General features: G+C 60.0%; 2 protein-coding genes and 1 long non-coding RNA gene across 7 annotated transcripts; 1 reads left to right on the top strand and 2 right to left on the bottom strand.

The window, feature by feature from the left end:
- Positions 1-529: 529 nt before the first annotated feature.
- Positions 530-9,522, bottom strand: ESS2 (ess-2 spliceosome associated protein). Of its 4 annotated transcripts, none has more exons than XM_008250236.5 (10): positions 9,278-9,522; positions 7,981-8,149; positions 7,786-7,881; positions 6,532-6,707; positions 6,314-6,431; positions 5,869-6,002; positions 4,997-5,099; positions 4,374-4,483; positions 1,517-1,632; positions 530-1,106 (listed from the first exon to the last, which is right to left on the bottom strand). In XM_008250236.5, the coding sequence occupies exons 1-10, from the start codon at positions 9,410-9,412 to the stop codon at positions 827-829; spliced, it is 1,437 nt and encodes a 478-aa protein (XP_008248458.1). In that variant the 5' UTR covers positions 9,413-9,522; the 3' UTR covers positions 530-826. The 4 variants fall into 4 exon arrangements, with proteins under 4 accessions (XP_008248458.1, XP_002722634.1, XP_089179730.1 ...); XM_002722588.6 differs by having other exon boundaries at positions 6,532-6,704; XM_089323604.1 differs by having other exon boundaries at positions 6,314-6,397; positions 9,278-9,431.
- A 1,055-nt stretch (positions 9,523-10,577) lies between these two features.
- GSC2 (goosecoid homeobox 2) lies at positions 10,578-12,624 on the bottom strand. The gene is made up of 3 exons (XM_051837258.3): positions 12,363-12,624; positions 12,022-12,275; positions 10,578-11,585 (listed from the first exon to the last, which is right to left on the bottom strand). The coding sequence occupies exons 1-3, from the start codon at positions 12,622-12,624 to the stop codon at positions 11,487-11,489; spliced, it is 615 nt and encodes a 204-aa protein (XP_051693218.2). The 3' UTR covers positions 10,578-11,486.
- Positions 12,625-21,161: 8,537 nt separating this feature from the next.
- On the top strand, positions 21,162-23,015 carry LOC138847388 (uncharacterized). Of its 2 annotated transcripts, none has more exons than XR_011385168.1 (2): positions 21,162-21,741; positions 21,909-22,155. It is a non-coding gene; the product is annotated as an uncharacterized LOC138847388 (long non-coding RNA). The 2 variants fall into 2 exon arrangements; XR_016227509.1 differs by lacking the exon at positions 21,909-22,155 and adding an exon at positions 22,598-23,015 and having other exon boundaries at positions 21,177-21,741.
- The last annotated feature ends 158 nt before the right edge of the window (positions 23,016-23,173 follow it).

The following is a 23,173-nucleotide window of genomic DNA, read 5'->3' as shown; positions in this document are numbered from 1 at the left end:
ACAGGCATGACGTAGCGGGAGGCCTTGTGGGCGAGGCAGGGACCGGTGTCGGAGTCCACCTGCCAGGCCCTGCGAGCATCTTCCCTGGAACTGCCTGTCCCTAGCGCCTCCAAGCTGGCCAGCTCCGTGCCTCTCCCTTGCCACGGCAAAGGGCGGCCCACTCCAACCCTGACCGGCGCCCTCACGCAGCCGCTCTCCCAGTGTCCTTCTCGGCAGCACCCTAGGGCGTCTGATACCAGTGACCCTGACCCCCAGGGCTGAGACCTTTCACCTGTGCCCTCTCCACCCTGTGGACCTGCAAGCCCCACTCGGCAGTGTCAGGGGTGGCACCCTGCCCAGGGTCTTGCGCTTCCTCTCTGGTCACCCACTGCTCCTAGGTGACAGCTCCCATATGCAGGCCCAGCACTTGAGATGGTCAGCACCTGGACAGCACCCCTTCCCCTCCCACCCATGGACCTCCACTTCCTTCCCCTCCCCACTTCCTCCCTGCCAGCAGCCCTCTCCCTGAGCCCCCAGCACCCGTGCAAAGTACACCAAGTGTTCTTTAATGACAGGAGAGGCTTCGATAGAAAACAGTCTCGGGAAGCTGCCTCATGCCCCACGGCAGGGGGAGGGGTGCAGCGTGGGGACCGCACCCCAGGGGAGTGGGCCTGTGTGTCCTGTGCCGGCCTCGCTAAGCCAGCACCGTCCTTCTGTGGCCGTGACACTCATACACCTGTGGCCGGGGCCTGGGTCCCCAGCAGCTGGAGTCCTCTCTCGGCAGGACGGCGGCAAAGCTGCCCTCCAGGCTCCACAAAACGTCCGCGGGCCCAGCCCAGGCCTGGTTCTAAAAGAAGTCAGAGGCTTTGCGGCGGGCAGGGAGCTGCAGCAGGTTGTCTGTGATGGAGGCTGGGTCCTGGGTGAGGGGGGTGCGTGTGGCTGAGCCCGGGGCCGGTGTGCTCGTGGGGGTCTGCGGCCCACCCGCGGGGGTCTTGAGGTGGGTGGAGCGTGCCGGGGATGGTGTGTAGCTGGCCCGCAGGGCCCGGTCTGTGTACTTGCTGGCTGTCCTGCTCACGAGGCGCTGCAGGGCTGGGGACATAGCTGGGCTCAGACCTTTGGGGGTGAGGCTGGGACGGAGGAACAGTGAGAGAGGCAAGGTTAGGTGGGCCTCCTCAACCCCCTGGAGGAGCCCTGTCAGGCGCACGCCTGTGCCAACACTGTGAGATGCCCTTGGCAGGGGAGCTGAGTGACCCCTAGTCTGAGAGTTGCAGCCCCTACCCATCTCCAAGGGGACGGATGACACTTTATCCACAGGGCTGACGGGGGGACGAGGGACCTACAGGTGCCTCTCGGGGACAGGCCAAGGATGTGGGGAAAAGTAGACAGGCCCACGGGACCTACGCTGTATGGCCACACTCTGAAGCAGAGGGGCGCGTGGCACCTGTAAAGAACCCCCCACACACATACACACCAAGAACCTCTGCAGGCCACGCATCCACACAGCTGGGATGGGCAGACCGGGCCAGCCACCGCTCACCTGGCCAGGTTTTCCGTCACTCTCCGCAAGGCCTCCTGCTTCTTGGCCCGGTTCTTGGCGGCCGCCTCGTTGGCCATCTTCAGCCCCAGCCGCTCCCTGCGGCCCGGTTCCAGGATCTACAAGGCAACCGGGATGTCACGTCGGTGGCTTTTGTGCCAGCCCTGCCACTTGAGCCAGGCAGTTCCTCACCTGGAAGGGCAGCTGGTGTGGGTTTTCGTGAGCCCTTGTTAAGCCCCTCCAAAGCGCCCCCACCAGCCCACCTGACCTGCCTGCCTGCACGGCTTTCCTTGCATGGACCTCTGACAAGCCTTCAGCAAAAGGGGCACCTTGCTTTGACATGTCTGACCCCTGCCTTCCTTTCTAGAATTCCTTTTCCTGTGGCCTGTTCTCCTATCGAGGGGCTATTCTGTGCCTTTGTCTTGCCCTTGTTCCTTATAAGGGCTTTATCTGCATCAACTGCCTTTGGTTATGCTATGCAGATCTCATTTCAGTGGTCTGCTACACTCTGAGTTACATCGGCTGCCACACTTCAGGCTGCCAGCCCCACTAGCTGTGATTGTATAACTTCTTCCTTTGCCTTTTGTTTAGATCAGACTAACAATTAGTCACACTTCTTGGCTAGTTATTTCATGGTTATTGCTTTTTAAAAAAAATTTTTTTTACTTATTTGAAAGGTAGAATTACAGAGAAAGAGAGAGCAAGAAAGAGATGCATTAGCAGGGAGCTGGATTGGAAGCAGAGCAGTTGAGACTCTATCCAGCACCATATGGAATGCCAGGCCAAGGCTTTAACATGCTGTGCCACAGTGCCAGCCCCCAAAAAAGGAATTCTTAAGCTACAGTCCACAGGAAAGCTGAGAGTACAATAAATAAATATGGCAATCCAGACTGTACTGCATAGCAGAGTATTTGGAAACAAAGTAAAACTTTGTGCCTGCAGTAGAATACAAGAGTTCTTTGGAAAGGTCATGAGAAAACAGGTGTTTGAAATTCATGCCCAGTTTTTTCATTATGCGCATTTTCCATGAACTTATTGAAGGTTCCCTACAAGTTGCAGAAGGGTGAAAAGGTTAAGTGTGAGAGCAACAACCATCGTGGCAGGTGCTGTGGTACAGCAGGTTAAGCCACCCATATGAGCACCGGTTGAGTACTGGCTGCTCCACTTCCAATCCAGCGCCCTGCTAATGCCTGGGAAAGCAGCAGAACATGGTCCAGGTGGGAGACCAAGATGGAGTTCCAGGCTTCCGGTTTCTGCCTGGTCCAGCCCTGGTCATTGTGGCCATTTGAGGAGTGAGCTAGCACATAGGAGATTCTCTGTTTCTCCCTCTCTTTGTCACTGTGCCTTTCAAATAAATAAATCTTTCAAACAAAAATTCCTCTTCTCAGGCAGCCATTGCAGCACAAACAATGTTAAGCTGCCTCCTGGGATACCCATATCCCATGCTGGAGTGCCGGTTCAAATCCCAGGTACTCAGCTTCTGATCCAGCTCCCTGCTAATGCACCTGGCAGGCAGGATGTAATGGCCCCAGTGCTTTGGGCCCCTGTCACCCACACAGACTACACAGGATGGTGTTCAGGGCTCCTAAGTGTTAGCCTGGCCAGGCCTGGCTGTTCAGGCATTTGGGGAGTGAGCCAGCAGGTAGAAGATCTCTATCCGTATCTTCCCTCACCTCTCTCATCACTCTTCCTTTCAAATAAGTAAATCTTTACAGATTTACATATTTACTTGAAGGGCAGAGTTACAGAAATAGAAAGCAAGACAGTGCAAGATCTTCCATCCACTGGTTCACTCTCCAAAGCTGCAATGGTCGACGATGGGCGGTTCCAAAGCCAGGAGCTTCTTCCAGGTCTCCCATGCAAGTACAGGGACCCGAGCACTCGGACCATCTTCTGCTTCCCCAGACCATCAGCAGGGAGCTGGACAGGAAGTGGAGTAGTCAGGACAGGAACCAGCGCCCATATGGAAGGCCAGCACCTCAGATGGAGGCTTAGCCCACTACCTCACAGCACTGGCCCCCCCAGATTTTAGAACCAAGGCTTTCCCCAGAGCCTGTGCCCGCGTGTTGTCTCCACGGGAACTGCCTCGGGGGAGGCCTCCCAGAAAAGTGCAGTGCCCTCGGGGCCGGCCACTGGGCGGGTGTCCCCTTGTGAATGCCGCAGGAGGCCTGTGGTCTTGCTTACAAAAGCTAAGCTACTCCCAGTCGTTTCCCCATCCCTCTCTGCTTCCACGGCATTTCAAAGCGACCACCGCCAGTGCTCCCAGGGACTGGCCGGAGATGACCTCTGACCTGTCCCCCTAGGCAGATCCCACACCTGCTCCCTGTGGGTCTGCAAAGCGGACATTGCAACTGCTGGCCGTGGGTGTCTGGGATGGCACAGCCTCTGCCTCCCACGCCCTCCACAACTCAGGCAGCCTGGGCACAGGCCCAGAGGGCGGTGCCCGCACTCAGCTTTTACAGACCTCTCTTCCTTCCCTTTCCTCCCAAGCTGCCCCAACCTACTCACTGCAGACGGGAGCAACCCTGCAGCGGCACCGGAGCCGGCCTGTCACAAGCTGCCCTTGCCCATGCCAGCCCACGTGCACCAATCACGTTCTGTCACCAGAGCCCTTCGGAGAGCCCCGATGCCAGCCCACGGCCCTCAGGCCCCTCCGTGACAGGCCCACCCACTCACGCATCTTCTCTTACACCACCTTGGCTCTTGGGGAGTGGGGCGCACCCAACTGCTCCATCAGTGGGTCCTGCTTGGACCCCACGGCAGCTATGGGGGGCTCCAACCCCGGACTCAGCCCCAAGCCACAGACTCCTCGGGCATCCACACACGAGCCCTGCCTCTGCCCCCTCTCACCGCCACCCACCTTGAAGGCTGGCCCCGGCGTCCTATCCACATAGGGTGTCTCTGAGCCTTCCACTCTCAACGGCGTGTTCTCCACTTCCCCCCAGGTCATCAGTGGGGACTCGTTGACACCTGTAGATGGTAGATGGGATAGCCCACAGCCACCTCAGGGCAGGGGACCCCTCCCACCCCTGCCCCGCCCCCACCACAGGCAGCTGGCCCTCTCTTCCCCAGGACTCGCAAACCCCAACATTTCCATGCTCTGAGAGAGGAATCCGATGATCCCACTGGGGGCGCTCAGCAGACCCCGGCACTCGTATTAGCACTGGGCCAGTGCAGTCTCCCTCACCCCAAAGGAGGAGAAACTTGGTCTTTCAAGGCTCCCATACTCCCTGGGCTTGTACATGCCCGGCCTGTGTCACTGCAACCGGGGCATGGGGGGCCCATGCACTGTGGGACCAACCTGAGTCTCGCTACCTCTTACGTGAGGACACTCAGAACACAGTGGTCAGTGGTTCCCACTGGGCTCCTGCACACGCAGTGGCCCTGCCCTTCTGATGTCACAAGAAGCGTTGCCCCCTCTGAGTCCAGCCCTCCCCCGCCCCCCAAGTCCCAGCCAGCCCGGACACCCAGCCCACTTCTCACCAGGGGCAGGAGAAGGGGTGGCAACAAATCCAAACCCGGCCACTCGGGGGGACTCCTGGGGGATCAGCTCCTTGCCGTCGGGGCCCACCTTGCCCTGTTTGTGCTGCAACAAGCAGAGAGACTAGCGTCAGGGGCTGGCACCCACCCTCCCCACCTGGCTGAGAGCCAGATGCAGAGGAACACGCTGGAAGCATTCTCCTCCCCCAGCAAAGCTGACAGCCCCCTTGGGGAAAAAGAGGAACCCCGCCTCCCCCCAAAATAAAGACTTTAATGGCAGACAGAGTGAGCCCCCTCTTCCCAGCCAGGGCAGTGCCGGGCCCCAGCCCAGGGCGACACCCAGCTATGGAGCCCGGGTCTTTCCTCAGACATCTGTGGAGTCTCCCAAGCTCCCGCTTCCCACCCTCAACCCTAGTCGCCAGGGGTAAGCACCCACTCAACTTGCTCCCAGGCTCTGGAAACTCTGCCATCCGTGCCCTGTCCTACTCCCAGCCCACTCCTCTGGGGCCAGGCTCCCTTCTGGCACTTACTGGCTCCCCTGTGTGCCCATCCCACCATCCACCCACAGCCCTGCCTGGCCTGTGGGTGAGGGCCTGGCCAGACTCTCAAACGCCTACCATCAAGGGAGCTGCCCAGTTCTGGGCCCTACGTGCGCACACACGCACACACACACGTGTCTGACCAAGACAGTGCTCCAGTGGAGACCCACAGGAAAGGGAGCCTGGGGGCCCAGCTGTGGCAGAGCTCCGGCAGAAACTGTTACCTGCTCAGCTCCACCAACCCCCAGGATGGTCCGAAGGCAGGGAGGCAGCTGAGCCGTGAGACCACGCCTAGCCACACCCGACCCTGCGCGCCGTGCTGGCCCCTCTGCTCACCTGGGCGTTGAGGGCAGCGGCCTGCTGCAGCTGGGACCGGCTCAGCGCCTGGCTGAAGGGGTCCCTCAGGAAGCGGGTGTTCTTGTGCACCACCTGCCGGGGCTTCTTAAACAGCTGCTCTTCCTCGGGCACACCTGGCAGACAACAGCAGAGACGGCAGCAGGGCTCAGAGCGGGTGGACCTGGCCGGCTGCAGGCCAGCGGCCCGGGGGGACGGGAGCACATCCTCCCAGCCAAGTCCCTCCCAGCTGCAGGGAAGCCGGACGCCCCCACTCAGTTCCACATCCACGGACACGCCTCCCGCTTCGAGAAGCCAGGGAAGCACGTTCACCCGTGACGGCCAGTGCAGACCGGCCCAGTCTCCCACACGCACGCACACACACACACACGCGCGCGCGCGCGAGGCTGCACCTCCCTCTTCAGGCACCAGGGGCACAGCCACTCACCCTCTGGGTAGTACATGAGGGAGTTCTTGGCCTTGTACTTCCAGGTCTCCACGCCGGACTGGCTGCTCTCGATGGCCTGGCGCTCTGCTGATGGGAGTGCAAGGTTATCTTTCTGTCTCTGCAAGCACATGGGGGAAAGTTGAGGCTCACAGGGGTCCTGGCCCTGGGACGCCCTCTCCCCAGACAGGGGCCCCTGCACCCCTGCGCCCCAGCGTCACCTTCTCAAACTCCTCCTCGGCCTGGTACAGCCAGGCGTGGCGGGCTCGGTTCTTCTCCTTAGCCACCTCCATGATCTCCTGGAAGGAGGCGTTGTCCTCGCTGGTGTAGCGGCTCAGGAAGACATCCAGGCTGGGCAGCGGCTCCTTCTCTTCCTCTTCCTCTCCAGCCTCTCCTGCTTGGGGTTACAGACAGGGCACGCGGTACACAACCAGCACAGACACCACTCTTCACTCAGCAGGGAGAGCAGCGCCCGGTCCCGGGAACAATGCTGGGAGCAGGGCTGGCATCCGCACAACCCTGGGCCTGGGCGCTGCCCGTGAGGGCCCACACTGCCCGAGGAGGCCCCCTTGAGCTCGGTGTCCGCCCACCGACTGCCCAGGAGCATCTGAGGGCACGCTACAGATGCCTGGTCAGCTGCACTCACCTGCTGGGTACTAACAGAACCCTGGGACCTGATTCAGACTAGGGGGCCAGGTTGGGCATCATCTTTTGCCAGTCCTAGAAGACCTAACCTCCAAAGCGCCTAGCCGTCTCCTTCCCTCCTTAGGATGTCCTTACCCTAACTACTCTTCCTTCTCTTTTGTTGTTCTAGGCCCCGAGGGCAGGGACCCCTATGAGCCAGCGTTCTGGATGAGGCCTTGCGGGTGTGGGGCCAACTGCCCGGGGGTGAACACACACCGTGGCACCTGTGCTACTGCAGCAGGCTGCGGACTAGAGCCTGACAGCCAACGGCACCTTGTCCACCTACACGTGCATGGACGCCGGAGACCTGACTGTGGTGTGGGGGCCACTTAAACTCGGCTCTTCCCTGGAACACTCCCTTCTCACAGCTGGGATGTGTGACCCACGCCCCGGGGAAGTATGGTGGGAGAGACCTCATTCACACGCAGCGAAAGCACACAGCCCCCACCCAAGACGGAGGGGAAGGTGGCTGAGGAGGGCGGCGATGACCTAGACAGATGCCTTTCTCCATGACATGTCCTAAACACACACACACACAACAAGCAAGCAAGCAACAAGCACAGAGGCCCTGAGATGCCTTCAGGAGGTAAGGAGGAGGGGGAGCCCGCAGGGTGGGAGCTGGCCAACCCGACACTGACCTTTAGTGGCCCAGGGGCCAAGGGCTGCCTCACCCGTGGGCCCTGGGACAAGATGTGATGTACAGCCCCTTGGACCACCCCCACCCAGGGGCACACGGGGGAGGGGTCTCCCAGGCGATCCTGGCTACGTGACTGGAAGCTGAGCACCCTTACCATCCTCCAGGCCTCGGCCCCGGGGCCTGAGCTTGCTGCCCACCGCGGCAGTGCCTGTGTGCACCTCGGGGGTTTCAAACGTGGCTGGGGTCACATCTGGGAGGGGGGAGAAGGGAGGTAGGGATTAGAGTGAGTGAGGCAACTGCTCAGCGGGTTCTCCTCTCCCTGCCCCCGACCCCCACAAGGTCCTCTTACAAGGTGGCGGGGGTTCTCGGGACATCTTGCCCAGGGCAGAGCCAAACTTGATGGCGATCTGGCGCATCCGTTCCAAATCGCCATTCTCCTCGGCCTCCAGGTACTCCTTCTGGGCCTGCAGCTTCTCCACGTCGGGAAAGAAATCTCTCTGGATGACCGCCTGCAGGCCCTGTCAACAACAGAACGGAGCTGCCCACCAGGGTTCTCGGTCAACCCCCTTTCACGTGCCTGCTGAACGGCGGGGCTTCGTCAGAGGAGCCTGGGGCCCTGTGACTCTGCCGCAACACCCAACATTACTGCTCCGTCGTCTTTCCCGCCACTGACTGGTCCTTCTCATTCTCCCTTCGCCCGCTGTATCCACACATCCCGGGGGCAACCCTCTACTTTCTTTTTTTCTTTGACAGGCAGAGTGGAGAGAGAGAGAAACGTCTTCCTTTACCATTGGTTCACCCTCCAGTGGCCACTGCAGCCGGCGCGCTGCGGCTGGTGCCTGGAGCTGATCTGAAGCCAGGAGCCAGGTGCTTCTCCTGGTCTCCCATGGGGTGCAGGGCCCAAGCACCTGGGCCATCCTCCACTGCACTCCCTGGCCACAGCAGAGAGCTGGCCTGGAAGAGGGGCAACCGCGACAGAATCCTGTGCCCCGACCAGGACTAGAACTCGGGGTGCCGGCGCCGCAGGCAGAGGATTAGCCTAGTGAGCCGCGGCGCCGGCCCAACCCTCTACTTTCAGGCCAAATTCCCTTCCGCCGGAGAGTGCCGAGGCTGCTGCAGCCCCAGCCAGAGAGACCTTGCGCCTGAGCTGCACACCTGCCAGCCGGCGGTCCCCCGGTGCCACCCGCCAGCCAAAACCAAGCCGGCTTCCTCCCATCACCGCGTAGCTCCTTCCACTGCGCGCGCACGGGGGGACCACACCTACTGCACGGGCGCCAGAGACCACTGGCTCAGTGATGCCACCGCAACCGCAGGACCCTGTCGCCGCTCTCTAGAAACCCCTCATCGTCTGTCACGCCCCCCCTCGCGCGTCCACACAACACTTTAATGTCCTGAACTCCCAACCACAAACGCACGCAGGCGCCCCCTCTCCAAACGCCTCTTCCATCAAGCCCCCCTCCCGCTACACCGTTTAATTGGCTCTCGGGGCTGGCCAGAGCCCCCCACCCCAGCCCCCAAGGACGGGGCCCCGGCTGTTTCACTTCCACGAAGGGACCGAAATGCCAACACAGGAGACAAGGGACCCGAGAGGAGCGCAAAGTGGCAGCGGGAGCCGGAAGTCGGCGGCGTCCGCCCTGCGGTCGCACCTCGATATACTCTTCCTCGTCCAGCACTCGCTGCTTGCTGGGCGCGGCCCCAGAATCCCCCGCCGCGCGCTTCTTCGGCTGTCCGGAGGCAGCCGGGAGCAACAAGGCCCGGGTCCCTGAGCCCGGCGTCTCCATCTCTATCCCAGCACCGCTCAGAGGCTGCACAGGCGTGTCTTAGGGGCGGGACTGCACCGTGTGCGCAGGCGCCTTGAGCAGCTGGCCAATGGCGAAGCTGTGCGTTTGTAACGAGGGCCCGCGCACAGTACTGACGTCAGGAGGAGCGCAGCGCCTTCTGGGAGTTGTAGTGTTGGACATGTCCCGTGGCGTTCGCGCGCGTCTGGGCTGTGAGCACGCGGGGGCGCTGTGAAATTTCAGCACGGAGGAATCGGAATTGATCACAGACCACAAACAAATGTACGCTTCATCGTCATGAACAAAAACATAGGCTTCAGAAAACTTGGTTAGGTGCGCATTGCAGACTTTATGCAAGAAAAGCACTCCAGGACAATTCTTTCTGGATTGCTACCTAACACAGGGTTTAAAAAAAAAAAAAAAAGTGGCTCAGGAAGAGTTTGAACTTGGGGAGCAGTGCCCTGGCGGGGAACGTCCCCGAGGGAAACAGCAGCTGGCTGTAGATCCAAAGAATGAATGTACAGGCGTGAGCGACCAAGGGCTGGAAGAGCTTGTGCACAGACACAGTGGCCCAGCAGGTCCCCAAGGACACCTCTGGATATGCAGAGTGCAGTGGACCGCGAGGGGAAAACAGACACAGGGCCAGGCTGCCGCAGGGCCTCTTGGGTCCCCGTGAGGAGTTCTGTCTTTATTCTGCAGGAAAAGGGGAGCCAGGGGTGCAGGTGGGCACGACTGGACACAGTTGCAATGGTCAAGGAAAGAGGTGGGGGTCATTGGAGCTGCACAGAAGGAAGACTGATTTAGGGGTCAAAAATTTCCCTGCTGGGACCAGCGCTGTGGTTCAGCAGGTTAAAGCCCCGGCCTGTAGCGCCAGCATCGCATCTGGGCACCGATTCCAACATAAAGGAGCCTGGAAGGGGGGAGGGGTGCTGTCCCAGCCTGCAGGGGAGCTGACCGGGCCACAGTCACATCCACAGATAAGCCAACTCAAGTTTCCAAGGACAAGAGTAGAGCCTTGTGACAACCGGGGGAGGCGTGGGCACGGGAGGGAGTGGACAGAGGAGCTACCTGTCCTGCAGGCATCTGGCAGGGTTAGGGCAGCTCTGGCCAGGGACACCAGAGCCGCTGGCCAGGCTTGGCTTGTCCAACCCCTACTGCTGTCCTAGTTTGGATGGCTGCACTGTGTCCCTGCAGGTACCGCCACTCCCCCACCCCCACCCCGCGCACCCCCAGGACCACGGGAAGAGACAGGAACAGGATGCTGAAGCTAGGGGAAGGGCTTCTAGGAACTTCTAGAAGCCTTGTTGGCACGCTGTCCATCACCCTGTGGTTCAGGATGGTGGAAGAACAGAAGGAGGAGGCGTTTGTCCAGGAAGTGGGGAGCAATCTCCCCAACCCACCCTCCTCCTGCCCCACCCAAGGAGGGAGGCAGATCACTTCTCCCTACCCCCCCCCCAGCATGAAATTCCCCAGGTGGAGGCACCGAGGACCTCCACCCAAGAAGCAGCACTTGGAAGCCAGCGCAGGGAGATCCCCGAGGGTGCCCGGTCACCGTCCCGGGAGCTCTCTGTTCAGGCACAGAGATTTGGGCTCTGGACTGATTCTGGTCCTGCTGTTGTAGCTGCTGGCTTATCGCTCGGTATCAGCAGGAGGCGCCAAGATTAGGGAGAAAGCAAGGTCCCTGAAGTCTCCATTCTACAGGTCTGCGCCCCCAGACCAAGTGTGGACTGTGATAGGAGGGGCCACAGTAAGGCGAGGCCAGCAGGGGTGCGGGTGCCACTGGGGAGAATCTGGGTGTAGGGGTGGGGTGGGCGGTGGTTCTGTCCCAGGCTGGAGTGAATGTCTTGTGGGGTGGGACTGTGAGGAGGTAGCGGACCCGCCCCACCTCCACGGCCCTCTCCAACGACCGTGCCATCGGCGCCCCGCGCTCGGTGCGGGCACAGCACCCTGCGCCTCAGCAGGGTGGCCGCGGAGTCGCAGCAGGGGCCGGCGCTGTCTCCCAGCACGCCAAGTCTGGCAGTCTCGTCTCCGGGCCAGGCGCAGCTCCTCCCACCCCACCCCACCCGCCTCGGCGGCCTCAGCAGCTCTCCTTGGGGGGTTTCTTGTCTCCGAGCCTCGCCGACGCCGACGCGCGCTTTTGGTGTCGCCACTTGGCTCTGCGGTTCTTGAACCAGACCTGAGGGAAAGGAGGGGGCCGCTGAGTTCCTCGGCAGAGCGCCCAGCAGAGTCCGTTGGGTGGGGTGGGCTAGAGGGGGGTTCCCGCCTGCGGTGTGGCGGGACGCAGGCTCGGGGCCGCCACAAGGGGACCCCTTTGCCACGCAGGTTGGTGCGCGCCTGAGCGTCCCAGATTCGGAAACGTGACATCGAGCCTCTTTTATCATCCAGAAATAAGGGGGAGACATGTTTCAAAAAAAGAAAAAACCCGCCGTCCTCCCGTCCAGTTGCGGAGACGCCCGCCCGCCCGCCCGCCCGCGCGCACGCACGCACGCACACACCTGTCCCCGCGCGCTACTCCCCGGGACTGGCCCTGCGCCCCGGCGCTGTGGCCGGCCCCTCAGCGTCCGGCGCAGTGTTGGGCCGGGGAGGACGCAGCCCGCGGGGCCCACACCCACCTCCACGCGCTCCTCGCGCAGGCGGATGCGGCCGGCCAGGCGCTCGCGGGTGCCCACGTCGGGGTACTGGTTCTGCACGAAGAGCGCCTCCAGCGCCTGCAACTGCTCTTCGCTGAAGATGGTGCGGTGGCGCCGCGTGCGCCGCTGCGGGCCCGGGCCGCCCGCCACGGACAGCGCCCCGGAGCCTCCGACCGGCGCGGCCAAGGGCAGAGGCGCCGCGGGGCTCAGCCTCAGCGGCCAGGGCAGCCGGGCACCTGCGGGGCGAGGGCGTGGTCAGGCACGGGGCGGCGGCCGCGCCCGGAGGTCCCCGGCTCCGCGCCGCACCTCGCGCACTCACTCACCCAGCCCGGGGCCCGCCTCCGGGGACCTGCGGGGCGCGGCGCGGGGCCCGCAGCAGCAGCAGCAGGCGCAGGGCGCAACCTCGGGCGCCCCGGGCTCTCCCGGCTCCGCGGGGCTCTGGCGGCCGGCGGCCGGCGGCGGGCGGGCGGCCCGGGCCGGGGATGCGCGCTCGGGCAGGCTGGAGAGGATGTGCTCGATGGAGAAAGGGCAGGGCCGCCCTGGGCCCCCGCGGCTCGCCGCTGTCGCCGCCGCCGCCGCCGCCATGCCCGGCTCGGCCCGCCCGCCCCGTGGCCACCGCCGCGGAAATATATACGTCGGGGAGGGAGCGCGGATCTAATCCCCGGACCGGGCGCCGCGTCCACGCGGGCTAATCCCGCCGCGCCGTCCGTCCCGGAGCGCACTAATCCCCTGCCCGCCGCTGCCGGCCGGCCTTGCGCGCGCGGGGGCAGACGCCCGGAACGCTCCCGGCCCAGCCCCGCCTGGTGCCCTCGCAGGATGGGTGCCAGTGCCAGGCACATGCCATCTTTTGCCCTGTTTCCCTTCGGGTGGCCACTGGAATCTTCACCTTCTTGAACCTCATCACACATCTGTGCCTGGATCCGAGTGGGGAGGGGGCATGGGAGTCCACGACCCTCCACAAGCAGAGTTCTACCAGGAAAGATGCGGCAGGGTCAGCAGTAGGCATGGCCACTACAACACCTGCTGTGTCCCCTCCTCCTGGCCTCTCGGTCACCCTCCAGCCTGGCAATTGCGTGCCCTGTGTCTGTGACACACCCCCAAGCTGATCCCTCCAGCGGAGCGCCTCTCCCTCCACGCCGATATTTTTCAGATTTGCTCCAGATCTGCATTCCAGTGTCCATTGTTGGCATTTGGGGCAGTGAATCAGAGGGAGGAGGCAGAGGCATCTTTCGTGCACTGGTTCACTCCTCACGTGACTGCCACAGCAGATTCTGGGCCAGGCTGAAACCAGGAGCCATGGAGCTCCATCCGGGGCTCCTACTTGAGTGGCCGGGGCCAAAGCACTTGGGTCATCTTCCACTGCTTTCCCAGGTGCATCAGCAGGGAGCTGGATTGAAGTGGCACAGCTGGGTCTCCAACCAGCACCCATATCGGGTGCCGGCGCTGCAGGTGGAGGCTTTACCTGCTATGGCACCCCCAGCGGTGGGTTCTACACAGATACCCTTTAGAGCATTGAAGGGTTATCCAGTGCTGTACCATGAAGACAAATCATGTGACCCATTGCTCCTTGTGGGCTCCAGGCCTAGCTTGGCATTTCCTGCAGCCACATTGTTTCAGTCTCCAACAGTGACACTGACCTTGGCACTTCCTCTCCCAGCCGCCAGCCTTGGCCTCTTGTCTCGGCCGAGAGACACAGTTTGAGCATTCACCCTGCACTCAGACCCAGGAGGAACGGGATCTGGTTTCCTGCCTAACCCTCGGGATCCTCTCTCCCAGGGAGGCCTTGAGGGTGCCTCAGGGTTAACATGGGGTTTGGATCCTTCCTCACAGGAGGAAGGCTTCAGGAGATGAGATCTGGACCTGAGAACCATTAAAAACTGGGCAAACGGGCAAGTGCTGTAGCATAGTATGTTAAGCCTCTGCCTGAGGCGCAGGCATCCCATATGGGCACTGGTTCTAGTCCCGGCTGCTCCTCTTCCGATCCAGCTCTCTGCTGTGGCCTGGGAAAGCAGCAGAAGATGGCCCAAGCCCTTGACCCCTGCACCCGTGTGGGAGACCCGGAAGAAGCTTCTGGCTCCTGGCTTCGGATCAGCACAGCTCCGGCTGCTGCAGCCATTTGGGGAGTCATTCCCTTTCTCTGTAACTCTGCCTCTTTCTTTCTTTCTTTCTTTCTTTCTTTCTTTCTTTCTTTCTTTCTTTCTTTCTTTCTTTCTTTCTTTCTTTCTTTCAGATTTATTTATTTGAAAGGCAGAGTTACAGAGAAGCAGAGGCAGAGACAGAGACAGAGAGATTTTCCATCCGATGGTTCACTCCCAAAATGGGTGCAATGGCTAGAGCTGAGCTGATCTGCAGCCAGGAGCCAGGAGCTTCTTCTGGGTCTCCAATGCAGGTGCAGGGGCCCAAGGACGTGGCCCACCTTCCACTGCTTTCCCCGGCCATAGCAGAGAGATGGATCGGAAGTGGGGCAGCCAGGACTCAAATTGGCACCCATATGGGATTCCCGCACTGCAGGTGGTGGTTTACCCACTATGCCACAGTGCAGACCCGCTTCATGTTAATTTAACTCATTTCATTTTCAATGGCTTTTTTTTTTTTTAACAAAAGGTCTCAGTCTGGGTACTGGTGTTAGGACTTCAACATATCACTTTATCACTTTTTGGGAGACACAGCATTGCTAATTTCATGTATGATGTTAGTTTATAGATTGGTATAATTTGCTTTTTTTAAAGATTTTATTTATTTATTTGAGAGGTAGAGTTACAGACAGTGAGAGGGAGAGACAGAGAGAAAGGTCTTCCTTCCGTTGGTTCACTCCCCAGATGGCCGCAATGGCCAGAGCTGCACCAACGGGAAGCCAGGAGTCAGGTGCTTCCCCCTGGTCTCCCATGTGGCTGCAGGGGCCCAAGCACTTGGGCCATCCTCCACTGCCTTCCTGGGCCACAGCAGAGAGCTGGATCAGAAGTGGAGCAGCCGGGACTCGAACCAGCTCCCATATGAGATGCCGGCGCTGCAGGCAGAGGCTTAACCTACTACACCATGGTGCCAGCCCCTGTGTATTGCTCAGCCTTTCAATCAGAAAATAAATTTTTTAAAAAATCATTAAAGTAACTGCTGTAACTATGTTTGAAGACATAAAGGAAAAGATGTTCATAATAAATGAAAAAATTAGGAGAACTTGGCAAAGAGAAAAAATGCAAATGTTCGAGTTTTTGCTCTGTTCCTGATTCCAGCTCTGACTACTGTGCTCCCTGGAAGGCAGCGGTGATGCCTCAGGTACCTGGGTCCCTGCCACCCATGGAGGGGCCCAGATTGGGTTTCCAGTCCCTGGCTTTGGCCCCAGCGAGGGCCATCGCAGGCATTTAGGGAGAGAAACAGCAGATGGGAGCTTTCTCTCTCTCTCTGTCTTCCTGTCACACTAAGAAATTATTTATTTGAAAGGCAGAGTGACAGAGGATGGGAGCAAGAAAGAGAGAGATCAGTTTTCCATCTGTTGGTTCACTCCCCAAATGGCCATAACTGCTGGGGCTCAGCCAGGCTGAAACCAGGAGCCTGAACTCCATCCAGGCCTCTCATGTGGGTGGCAGGGGCCCAAGTACTTGGGACATCCTTGGCTGTTTCCTCAAGTTCATTAGCAGGGAGCTGGACAGGAAGTAGAGCAGCCAGGACTCTAATTGGTATTCCAAAATTGGATGCCGGTGTTGTAGGCAGCGGCTTAACCCACTGCGCCACAATACTGGCCCCAATCTTTCCTTTTTTTAAAAAAAAATTTTTTAAAGAGTCAGTGAAATCAAAATAGCTCAATAGAAATGACTGGGGTCAGTGCTGTGGCTCACTAGGCTAATCCTCTGCCTGTGGCGCCGGCACCCGGGATTCTAGTCCCAGTTTGGGCGCCAGGTACTAGTCCCAGTTGCTCCTCTTCCAGTCCAGCTCTCTGCTGTGGCCCGGGAAGGCAGTAGAGGATGGCCCAAGTGCTTGGGTCCCTGCACCTGTATGGGAGACTAGGAGGAGGCACCTGGCTCCTGGCTTCAGTTTGGTGCAGCGCTGGCCATGGCGGCCATTAAGGGAGTGAACCAACAGAAGGAAGAACTTTCTCTCTGTCTCTCTCTCTCTCTCTCACTGTCTAACTCTGCCTGTCAAAAAAAAAAAAATGACTGGATCTGAACCACAGAACCACAAAGTGCCACAAACTTAGTGGGTAAGCAGGCACAGAGGTATTAGCTCACAGATCTGTAACACAGAAGGCTGACCTATGCAACACTGGTGAAAGCATGGCTCTGGGGCTCCACGCCTTCCTGAAAGTTTGGGGAGGGGATCCGTCCCCCTGCCTTTCCCAGGTTCTCATGGTGCCCTGGTCCCTTGCCCTACGTTCCCCTCCCTCCCTCTTCAAATCCAAGAATATTGGGGTGACCCCCTTCTGCCCTATCTTCCCATCTTAAGGGGCCTGGTGATGACATTATAACCCACCCCGCACCAAAGAGTGGTCCCCAGTATCACCAGGTCCTCACTTCATCACATTTGCAAGTCTCCTTTGCCATGGAAGGTAACATTGAGCTTCTGGGGACCACACTTACAATCATGGTGAAATAAGACTGTCTTACAAGGATGCAGAGAACTTGTTATTTGCATCTCTGCACGTCAATTAATACGAAAAGAAGGTCTTTAGGCTGAAGGGAAATGATGGCCCATGGAGATACCGAGCTCGAAAGAGCAAGGAGTGCATCAGGAATGCTAAATACGAGCGTAAACACAAATCACTGTCCTTCTTCTTCTTTCAAAAAGTGCAGATTGGGGCCAGCGCTGTGGTGCGGTGGGTTAACGCCCTGGCCTGAAGCGCCGGCATCCCATATGGGCACCGGTTCGAGTCCCGGCTGCTCCACCTCCGATCCAGCTCTCTGCTATGGCCTGGGAAAGCAGTAGAAGATGGCCCAAGTCCTTGGGCCCCTGCACTCACATGGGAGACCCAGAAGAAGCTCCTGGCTCCTGGCTTTGGATTGGTGCAGCTCCAGCCATTGTGGCCAACTGGGGAGTGAACCAGCGGATGGAAGACCTCTCTGTCTCTCTGCCTCTTCTTCTCTGTGTAACTCTGACTTTCAAATAAATAAATACATCTTTTTAAAAAAAGTGCAGATGACTGTAGAAAACCAACACTGATGTTTCATTTTGGCATTGGCATTTGGCACAGCTACCAGGAAACGTGCAAAGTGGCCTAGCCACAGAGCTGATAGAAACATTTTAGAATTATGTAGGACATTAAGGTAAGTCAGATGAGGCCAGGGAAAAAGGAAGCAAGGGATAAAAATAGGTGGGAGAGGAGCCGGCGCCATGGCACCGTAGGTTAAGTCACTGTCTGCAGTGCCAGCATCCCAGGTGGGTGGCTGGGTCAAGTCCTGGCTGTTCCACTTCCGATCCAGCTCTCTGCTATGGCCTGGGAAAGCAGTGGAAGATGGCCCAGGTCCTTGGGCCCCTACACCCACATGGGAGACCTGGATGAAGCTCCTGGCTCCTGGTTTTGGATCGCCCCAGCTCTGGCCATTGCAGCCAGTGAATGGAAGAGCTCGCTCTCTCTCTCTCTCTCTCTCTCTCTCTTTCTCTCTCAGTGTTTGTGTGTGCATGTGTGTAACTCTGCCTTTCAAATAAATAAATAAATCCTTTTTAAAAAGGTAGGAGAAAGAGAAGAGAAACAGAAGAGTGAGAATCCTAACTTCAACATCATCAGCAATCACATTAAATATAAGTGGAACAAATACACCAACTAAAAGGCAAACGTTGGAAGACCAAGCTTTATAAAAGCATCAAGACCAAACAACATGCCGTCTACATGAGATGTATTTTAAACATAAGGCATTGTGGGCTACAGTGAAGTGATAAAGACGCCATACAGGGAGTGGAGTGTTTAGCCAAGTGGTTAGGACACCCATGTCCCGCGTTGGAGTGCTGGGGTTTAACTCCCAGCTCTGGCTCCTGATGCTAGCTCTCTGCTAACGTGAGCCCGGGGAGGCATAGTAATGTTTCTAGTAGGTCAAGCACCTTAGAATGATCTCCTTGGTGGCCTCCCCTGGTGTCCTGTGTCCTAGGACCAGCACCCAATGTTTATTTTGGTGCAAATACTTTTGAAATCCATGCAGATTTTTTTCACAATATGCACCTCCCATGGACTTTTAGGGAGCCCAAAGGTGATCTCCCCGCCCAGCTCCTTCACTCTCAAGGCTCATGTGGAGCACACTCTGCTGCTTCCTGCCAATGGGGCCCTCTTGCCTCGTCCTGCAGCAGCTCCTGGCAGGCAGCCTCTGCCCTCCCTCCCTCCACAGGCTCGGCGCCTCAGCTGCTCTCTGCTGAGACCTGATCCCAGCTCACAGCAGGGTAACCAGCAAAGGCAGGTGGGGGCCAACTGCGAGGCAGATGTCTTAGGAGACAGCGGTGTCATCTGAGGTTTGTGCGTGGTTTCCACATGAGGTGGGGGCTCCCTTGCTCAGCCACTTTTTGAAGACCCAGAGGGCTTGAGGGCACCCACCCCCACATCCCCAGGCATGGGTGAGAGTCCCAGTCCCTCACCATGCAGGCCCTGACTTTGATGTTTGAAGTCCCACCTCGCTGGAGTTCTGCGCATTCCTCCATGGGCAGTGCCGCAACTCCACTGCCATCCACCCTGCCGCTGTCTTTACATGAGTCACATTGTACTTTCCACCTTTATTTTTATTTTAAAGATTTATCTATTTGAAAGGCAGAGTGACGGGGGGGGGGAATGGAGACAGAGATCTTCCATCTGCTGATTCACTCCCTCAAATGGCTACAACAACTGGGGCTGGACCAGCCTGAAGCCAGGAGCCTGGAACTCTATCTGGGTCCCCCACATGGGTGGCTGGGTCTCAAGCATGTGGGCCCTCTTCTGCTGCTTTCTCGGGTGCACCAGGAGGGAGCTGGGTGGGAAGTGAAGCAGCTGGGACTTGAACCGGTGCTCAGATGGGGTGCGGGCGTCACAGGTGGCACCATAAGCTGCTATAACACAACACCAGCCTGTGTGCTTTACGCTATTGACTGACTTGGTCTGCACCTGCCAAGTCCTTTCTCTCAAGGAACCATCAGTGCCTGGAGATGGCCACTCCATCCCAAACCCCGCAAAGTTCCTGGGTCCTTCCTACCTTCAAAGTACCTGAGCCACTGCACCAGTTTCTGCTCCCTGTCCCACAGCTCCCAGGAGACAGTCTCCACCATCACCCGTGCTGGGAGCTACTGATTGTTCATGCAGCCCCTCGGCATCCACAAGCCAAGGATCGCCAGCAACACCGGAAGAGGAAGAGTGATGGTCTCCCGCTGTCACGTGGCCAGCTAATCCAGCTAATGCCATCCTCAGAGGCCATCTCCCAGGACCACCGCCGCCTCTTCATGCTATGTACTTAGGGAGAGTTTCCTAGAAGCAAAGCCCAAACACAGGGATTTTGGTTTCCAACGACTCGCTTTCAAGGGCCTGCTTTTAGGAGGAAAATGAAGAGAGAGAACTTGGATTCTGTCATAGTTCTGGAAGCCCGAGTCCTCGGCAGCCTTTTGGACAGAATCTGCACCCGTGTTCTTCTCTCAGCTTCTGGCGCTGCTGGCGGGGCCCTGGGTGCCTCCTTCTCTCTGCTGACCCCGCAGGGCGCACCCCACGTGTCTGTGTGACCACCGGCCCTTCTCCTCTCTGCGCCCCTTCTTAGAAGGGGGTCAGCCATGTTGGATGAAGGATCCATACACCCCATTCGGGTGTAGCCTCGCCTTCATCACACCTGCAGAGATTCTATTTCTATTAAGTTCCCACGCACAGGTGCCAGGGGCCAGGACTTCAGTCCATCTCGGGGGACACAAGAAAAGCATACGGTGACTGGGACCCTCCTGGAGTTCCTGCGTCCCAGGAAATGCCCGAGTCCTGGGAAGACACGCGGCTGGTGTCGCCCCTGCAAACAGGACCGGGCAGGTGGTGCGCTGCAGACCCGGGTAAAGGCCACCTCGCTGGCTGGAGCCGAAAGCCTCAGATGGGGGAGGTGGGGTCAGGGTCTCCAATGATTGGGTCTTTGGTAGGCATCGCCGCCCCCCTGGCTTTGGACACTGGAGAGCGGAGGGCGCGCGAGGCAGGCGCTGGGGGGGTTCCTCGGATCCCTTGGAGGACAGCGGTGAGGCTGGAGGTGGGGGTGGTCTCTGGCATCAGAGCCCAAAGAGCGGCCAGGGGCAGAGGCGGGGGGCGGTCCCGGGCTTCGCTCAGGGCCGGGGAGGGCGGGGGGAGGCAGCTTCGGGCCGCGCCGGCGAGGCCATCAGGATCCCCTGATTGCTTTCTTTCATGCCCGCGCCTTTCTCTGCAGCAGACGCCCGCGCTAATGCCTCCTTTATCACGGAATTAGGGGATTTAGGGCCCATCGCACAAAGGGGCCCTCGTAGCGGCCCTAATCAAACGGCAAATCGGCGCGATCTCGCGCGGGGCCCGGGGAGCAAGGCGAGCGCGCCGAGGATTAGCGCGGGCCCCGCGGCCGAGATAGCATCGGCGGCCGCGCCGCCGCCTCGGGGGCCCCGGGGCGGCGGCGGCGGCGGAGAAAGGCCGGCTTAGCGCCGCGCGCGGGGATTCTGAAACCATTAGCGGGGATTAACACCCCGGGTTAATCTGCTTTGGCCGCTCGATCGTCCGCGGCCCAGGCGCCGCCGCCGGGCGGAGTCGCGCGGGGCCTCAGTTTCCTCGGCCGTGGACCCGCGTTCCCGCGCCAGCCTCTGCCGGCCCTGCGGGATCTCGGGCCGCTCCGGGGGCTGAGGGGGCAAAAGCCGCCGCCCGGGCCTGGGCGCCCCCTTGTGGCCGGGACCCGAGGGAGCGGCGGCCAGCGGCTGTCCAGGGCAACTTGGGTCTGGGGACACAGAAAGACGCCGCTAGGGAAACGGGAGCGGCCCTCCGCTGCCCAGCTCCTGCAGGTCCGGAGGGGCCTGCGGGACAGCGAGAGTTAACTGCTAAAGGCAGCCAGCCGGTGGGAGACGCTGCAGGCCACCGCGGTCCAGCCTCGGACACGGAGCCGAGCCCACCGCGGAAGCCAGGGCTGCGGTCAGAGCCGCGAGGACTCGGCGCTCGGGCCCCGCAGAGCGCATGCGCAGCCCCGGCGCGTCCTCGTGACGCCATTAGCCCGCGTCTCCCCAACTTCCGGGGCGAGCGTCCTCCGCCTCCCTTGGCCTGCGTCCTCTGCGGACTTGGTGCCTGTCCGGTTCGCCCGACACCGGGCTTGCTGGTAATAGCTGGTCCCGGTTTCAGAAGTGGGATCCGGACCGCTTCCCAGTTCTTCTCGCGACTCTCGGGCCTCTACGGCCGGGGATGAGGAAGCCCCGGATGGTCGGTCGCCATGGTACTCACGCCTCGCTAGCGGCGACCCTCCTCCTGGCCCTGGGGTCACAGTCCCCTCCTGGTGACCTGACGTGCCTCGCAGGCTGAGCCCCCGGATCACAACGCGGGCATCTGATTTACCCCCCACCCCCATCACAGCCCGGAGTCTTCGGGGGCACCGAGAGGAGCGGTGGCTCGCCGGGGTGGGCTGGGGGCTGCCGGCCGGTGTGGAGCGGGCCCCGTCCCGGTCGGCGCCTGCAAACCGCCCAGGGCTCCGGGAACTGTCATGCTGGCCGCCGCCGCCACCACGGGACATACTAGAGCGGATCTTGGGAACAGAGGTCGCATCAGGAGGTGACCCCCCCACACGTGGCCAGGTGGGACCTCCCATCCCAGGTCGGATGACGTGGGTGGTTGGCGGGTGTGGCCGTGCAGGCACGGGAGACAGACGTGACAGCAGCGTGCAAAGTAAGGGCCACGCTGGAGCGAGGGTCGGGGTCTGTCCCCACCTGAGCGGAGGGGCTGATGCGGGGTTATTTGCCAGGTGCATACGGGAGGAGGGGCGCTCCAGGGCCACCGTCCTCCGTGGGTCTCTCACATCGGTGGCCTAGGTGTCAATCTCCGGATCCCGAGCGCTCTCGGTGGCCCTCGTGCTTTTGAGATCGGTTCTCTGCCGCGTCCCTGTACCCAGCTCTTGAAGAACCAGGAGCGCCTCAGACCCCCCTCCCCCCCCAATCTGTGCCCCTGTCCAGGGACTCTGATCCATGGAAATAAAAAAGCTAGTGAGGAAAGTAATGGCTCTTCCGTCCTCCACTCCCTGGGAGACGGGCGCACTCGTCAGGAGCTTCTGGCTTTTTCTGGACACTGAGCTCTGCCTGCCACTCCTGGCTTTGACAGGGACACAGCAAACCTAGGGCACGCGGGTGGGGCTGGCGGGCAGCGGGCTGCTGTGGGCCAAGTCCTCCCTTGCCCTTGCCTCTCCTGGGCAGTCGGTGAGGGTCACCGGCTTGAGTCTCTGGCAGACTTCTGGCTGCTCACCCAGGCTCTGGTGTGTACATACGGCCAGCCACTGCACTGGCTATGGTTGGTGGGGCTGTGGAGCACTAGGCTGCCAGTGGAGCCTGTCGATTCACTTCAAGACCTGCCCAAGTCTCTGCCCTTTGGACCCCATTGCTTGGAGGGCGGGCAGTGTGGCCCTGGTGACCCTGGTCTGTTCTGGTCTCCCGCCTCCAGCTCTTCACTGCAGGCTTCCAGGGCTTGGTTAAATGCATCCGGGCTTCCTGCAGGCCCTCTGCCTGATCCAAGAAGTTGGAGGTGACCTGTGGAGCAGCCTACAATGTGGATTCCACCAGGCAGGAGGCCGAGGCTTTCTTGATGTCCTTGTGCTCCAAGGCCAAGGCCAGGGGGACTCTGGTACGTGGCAGAGACCCTGCCCCTCCTTGGGGAGGGAGGGGTGGAGATGGACTGCCCTCGGGACAGGTTCCAGGGACGATGTAGCTCTGTGAACTGTACTTGGACCCCTGCACCCACGTGGGAGACCCAGATACAGCTCTTGGCTCCTGGCTCAACTATGGCCATTGGGGAGTGTAGCCCAAGATCTCTCTCTTCCCTTCTCTGTCGCTCTGCCTTTCAAATAAATTTTAAACAACTAGGGCCGGTGTTGTGTAGTGGGTTAAGCCACCGCCTGCAGTGCCGGTATCCCATATGGGTGCCAATTCAAATCCCGGCTGCTCCTCTTCCGATCCAGCTCCCTGCTGATGGCCTGGGAAAGCAGTACAAGGTGGCCCAAGTGCTTGGGCCCCTGCACCC

The sequence above is a fragment of the Oryctolagus cuniculus genome, chromosome 21 (assembly GCF_051225735.1).
Source record: "Oryctolagus cuniculus isolate XC-2025 breed Fujian yellow rabbit chromosome 21, ASM5122573v1, whole genome shotgun sequence".
NCBI lineage: Eukaryota > Metazoa > Chordata > Mammalia > Lagomorpha > Leporidae > Oryctolagus > Oryctolagus cuniculus.
The sequence above is the reverse complement of the archived record's forward strand: the minus strand, read 5'-3'. Positions and strand labels throughout refer to the sequence as shown.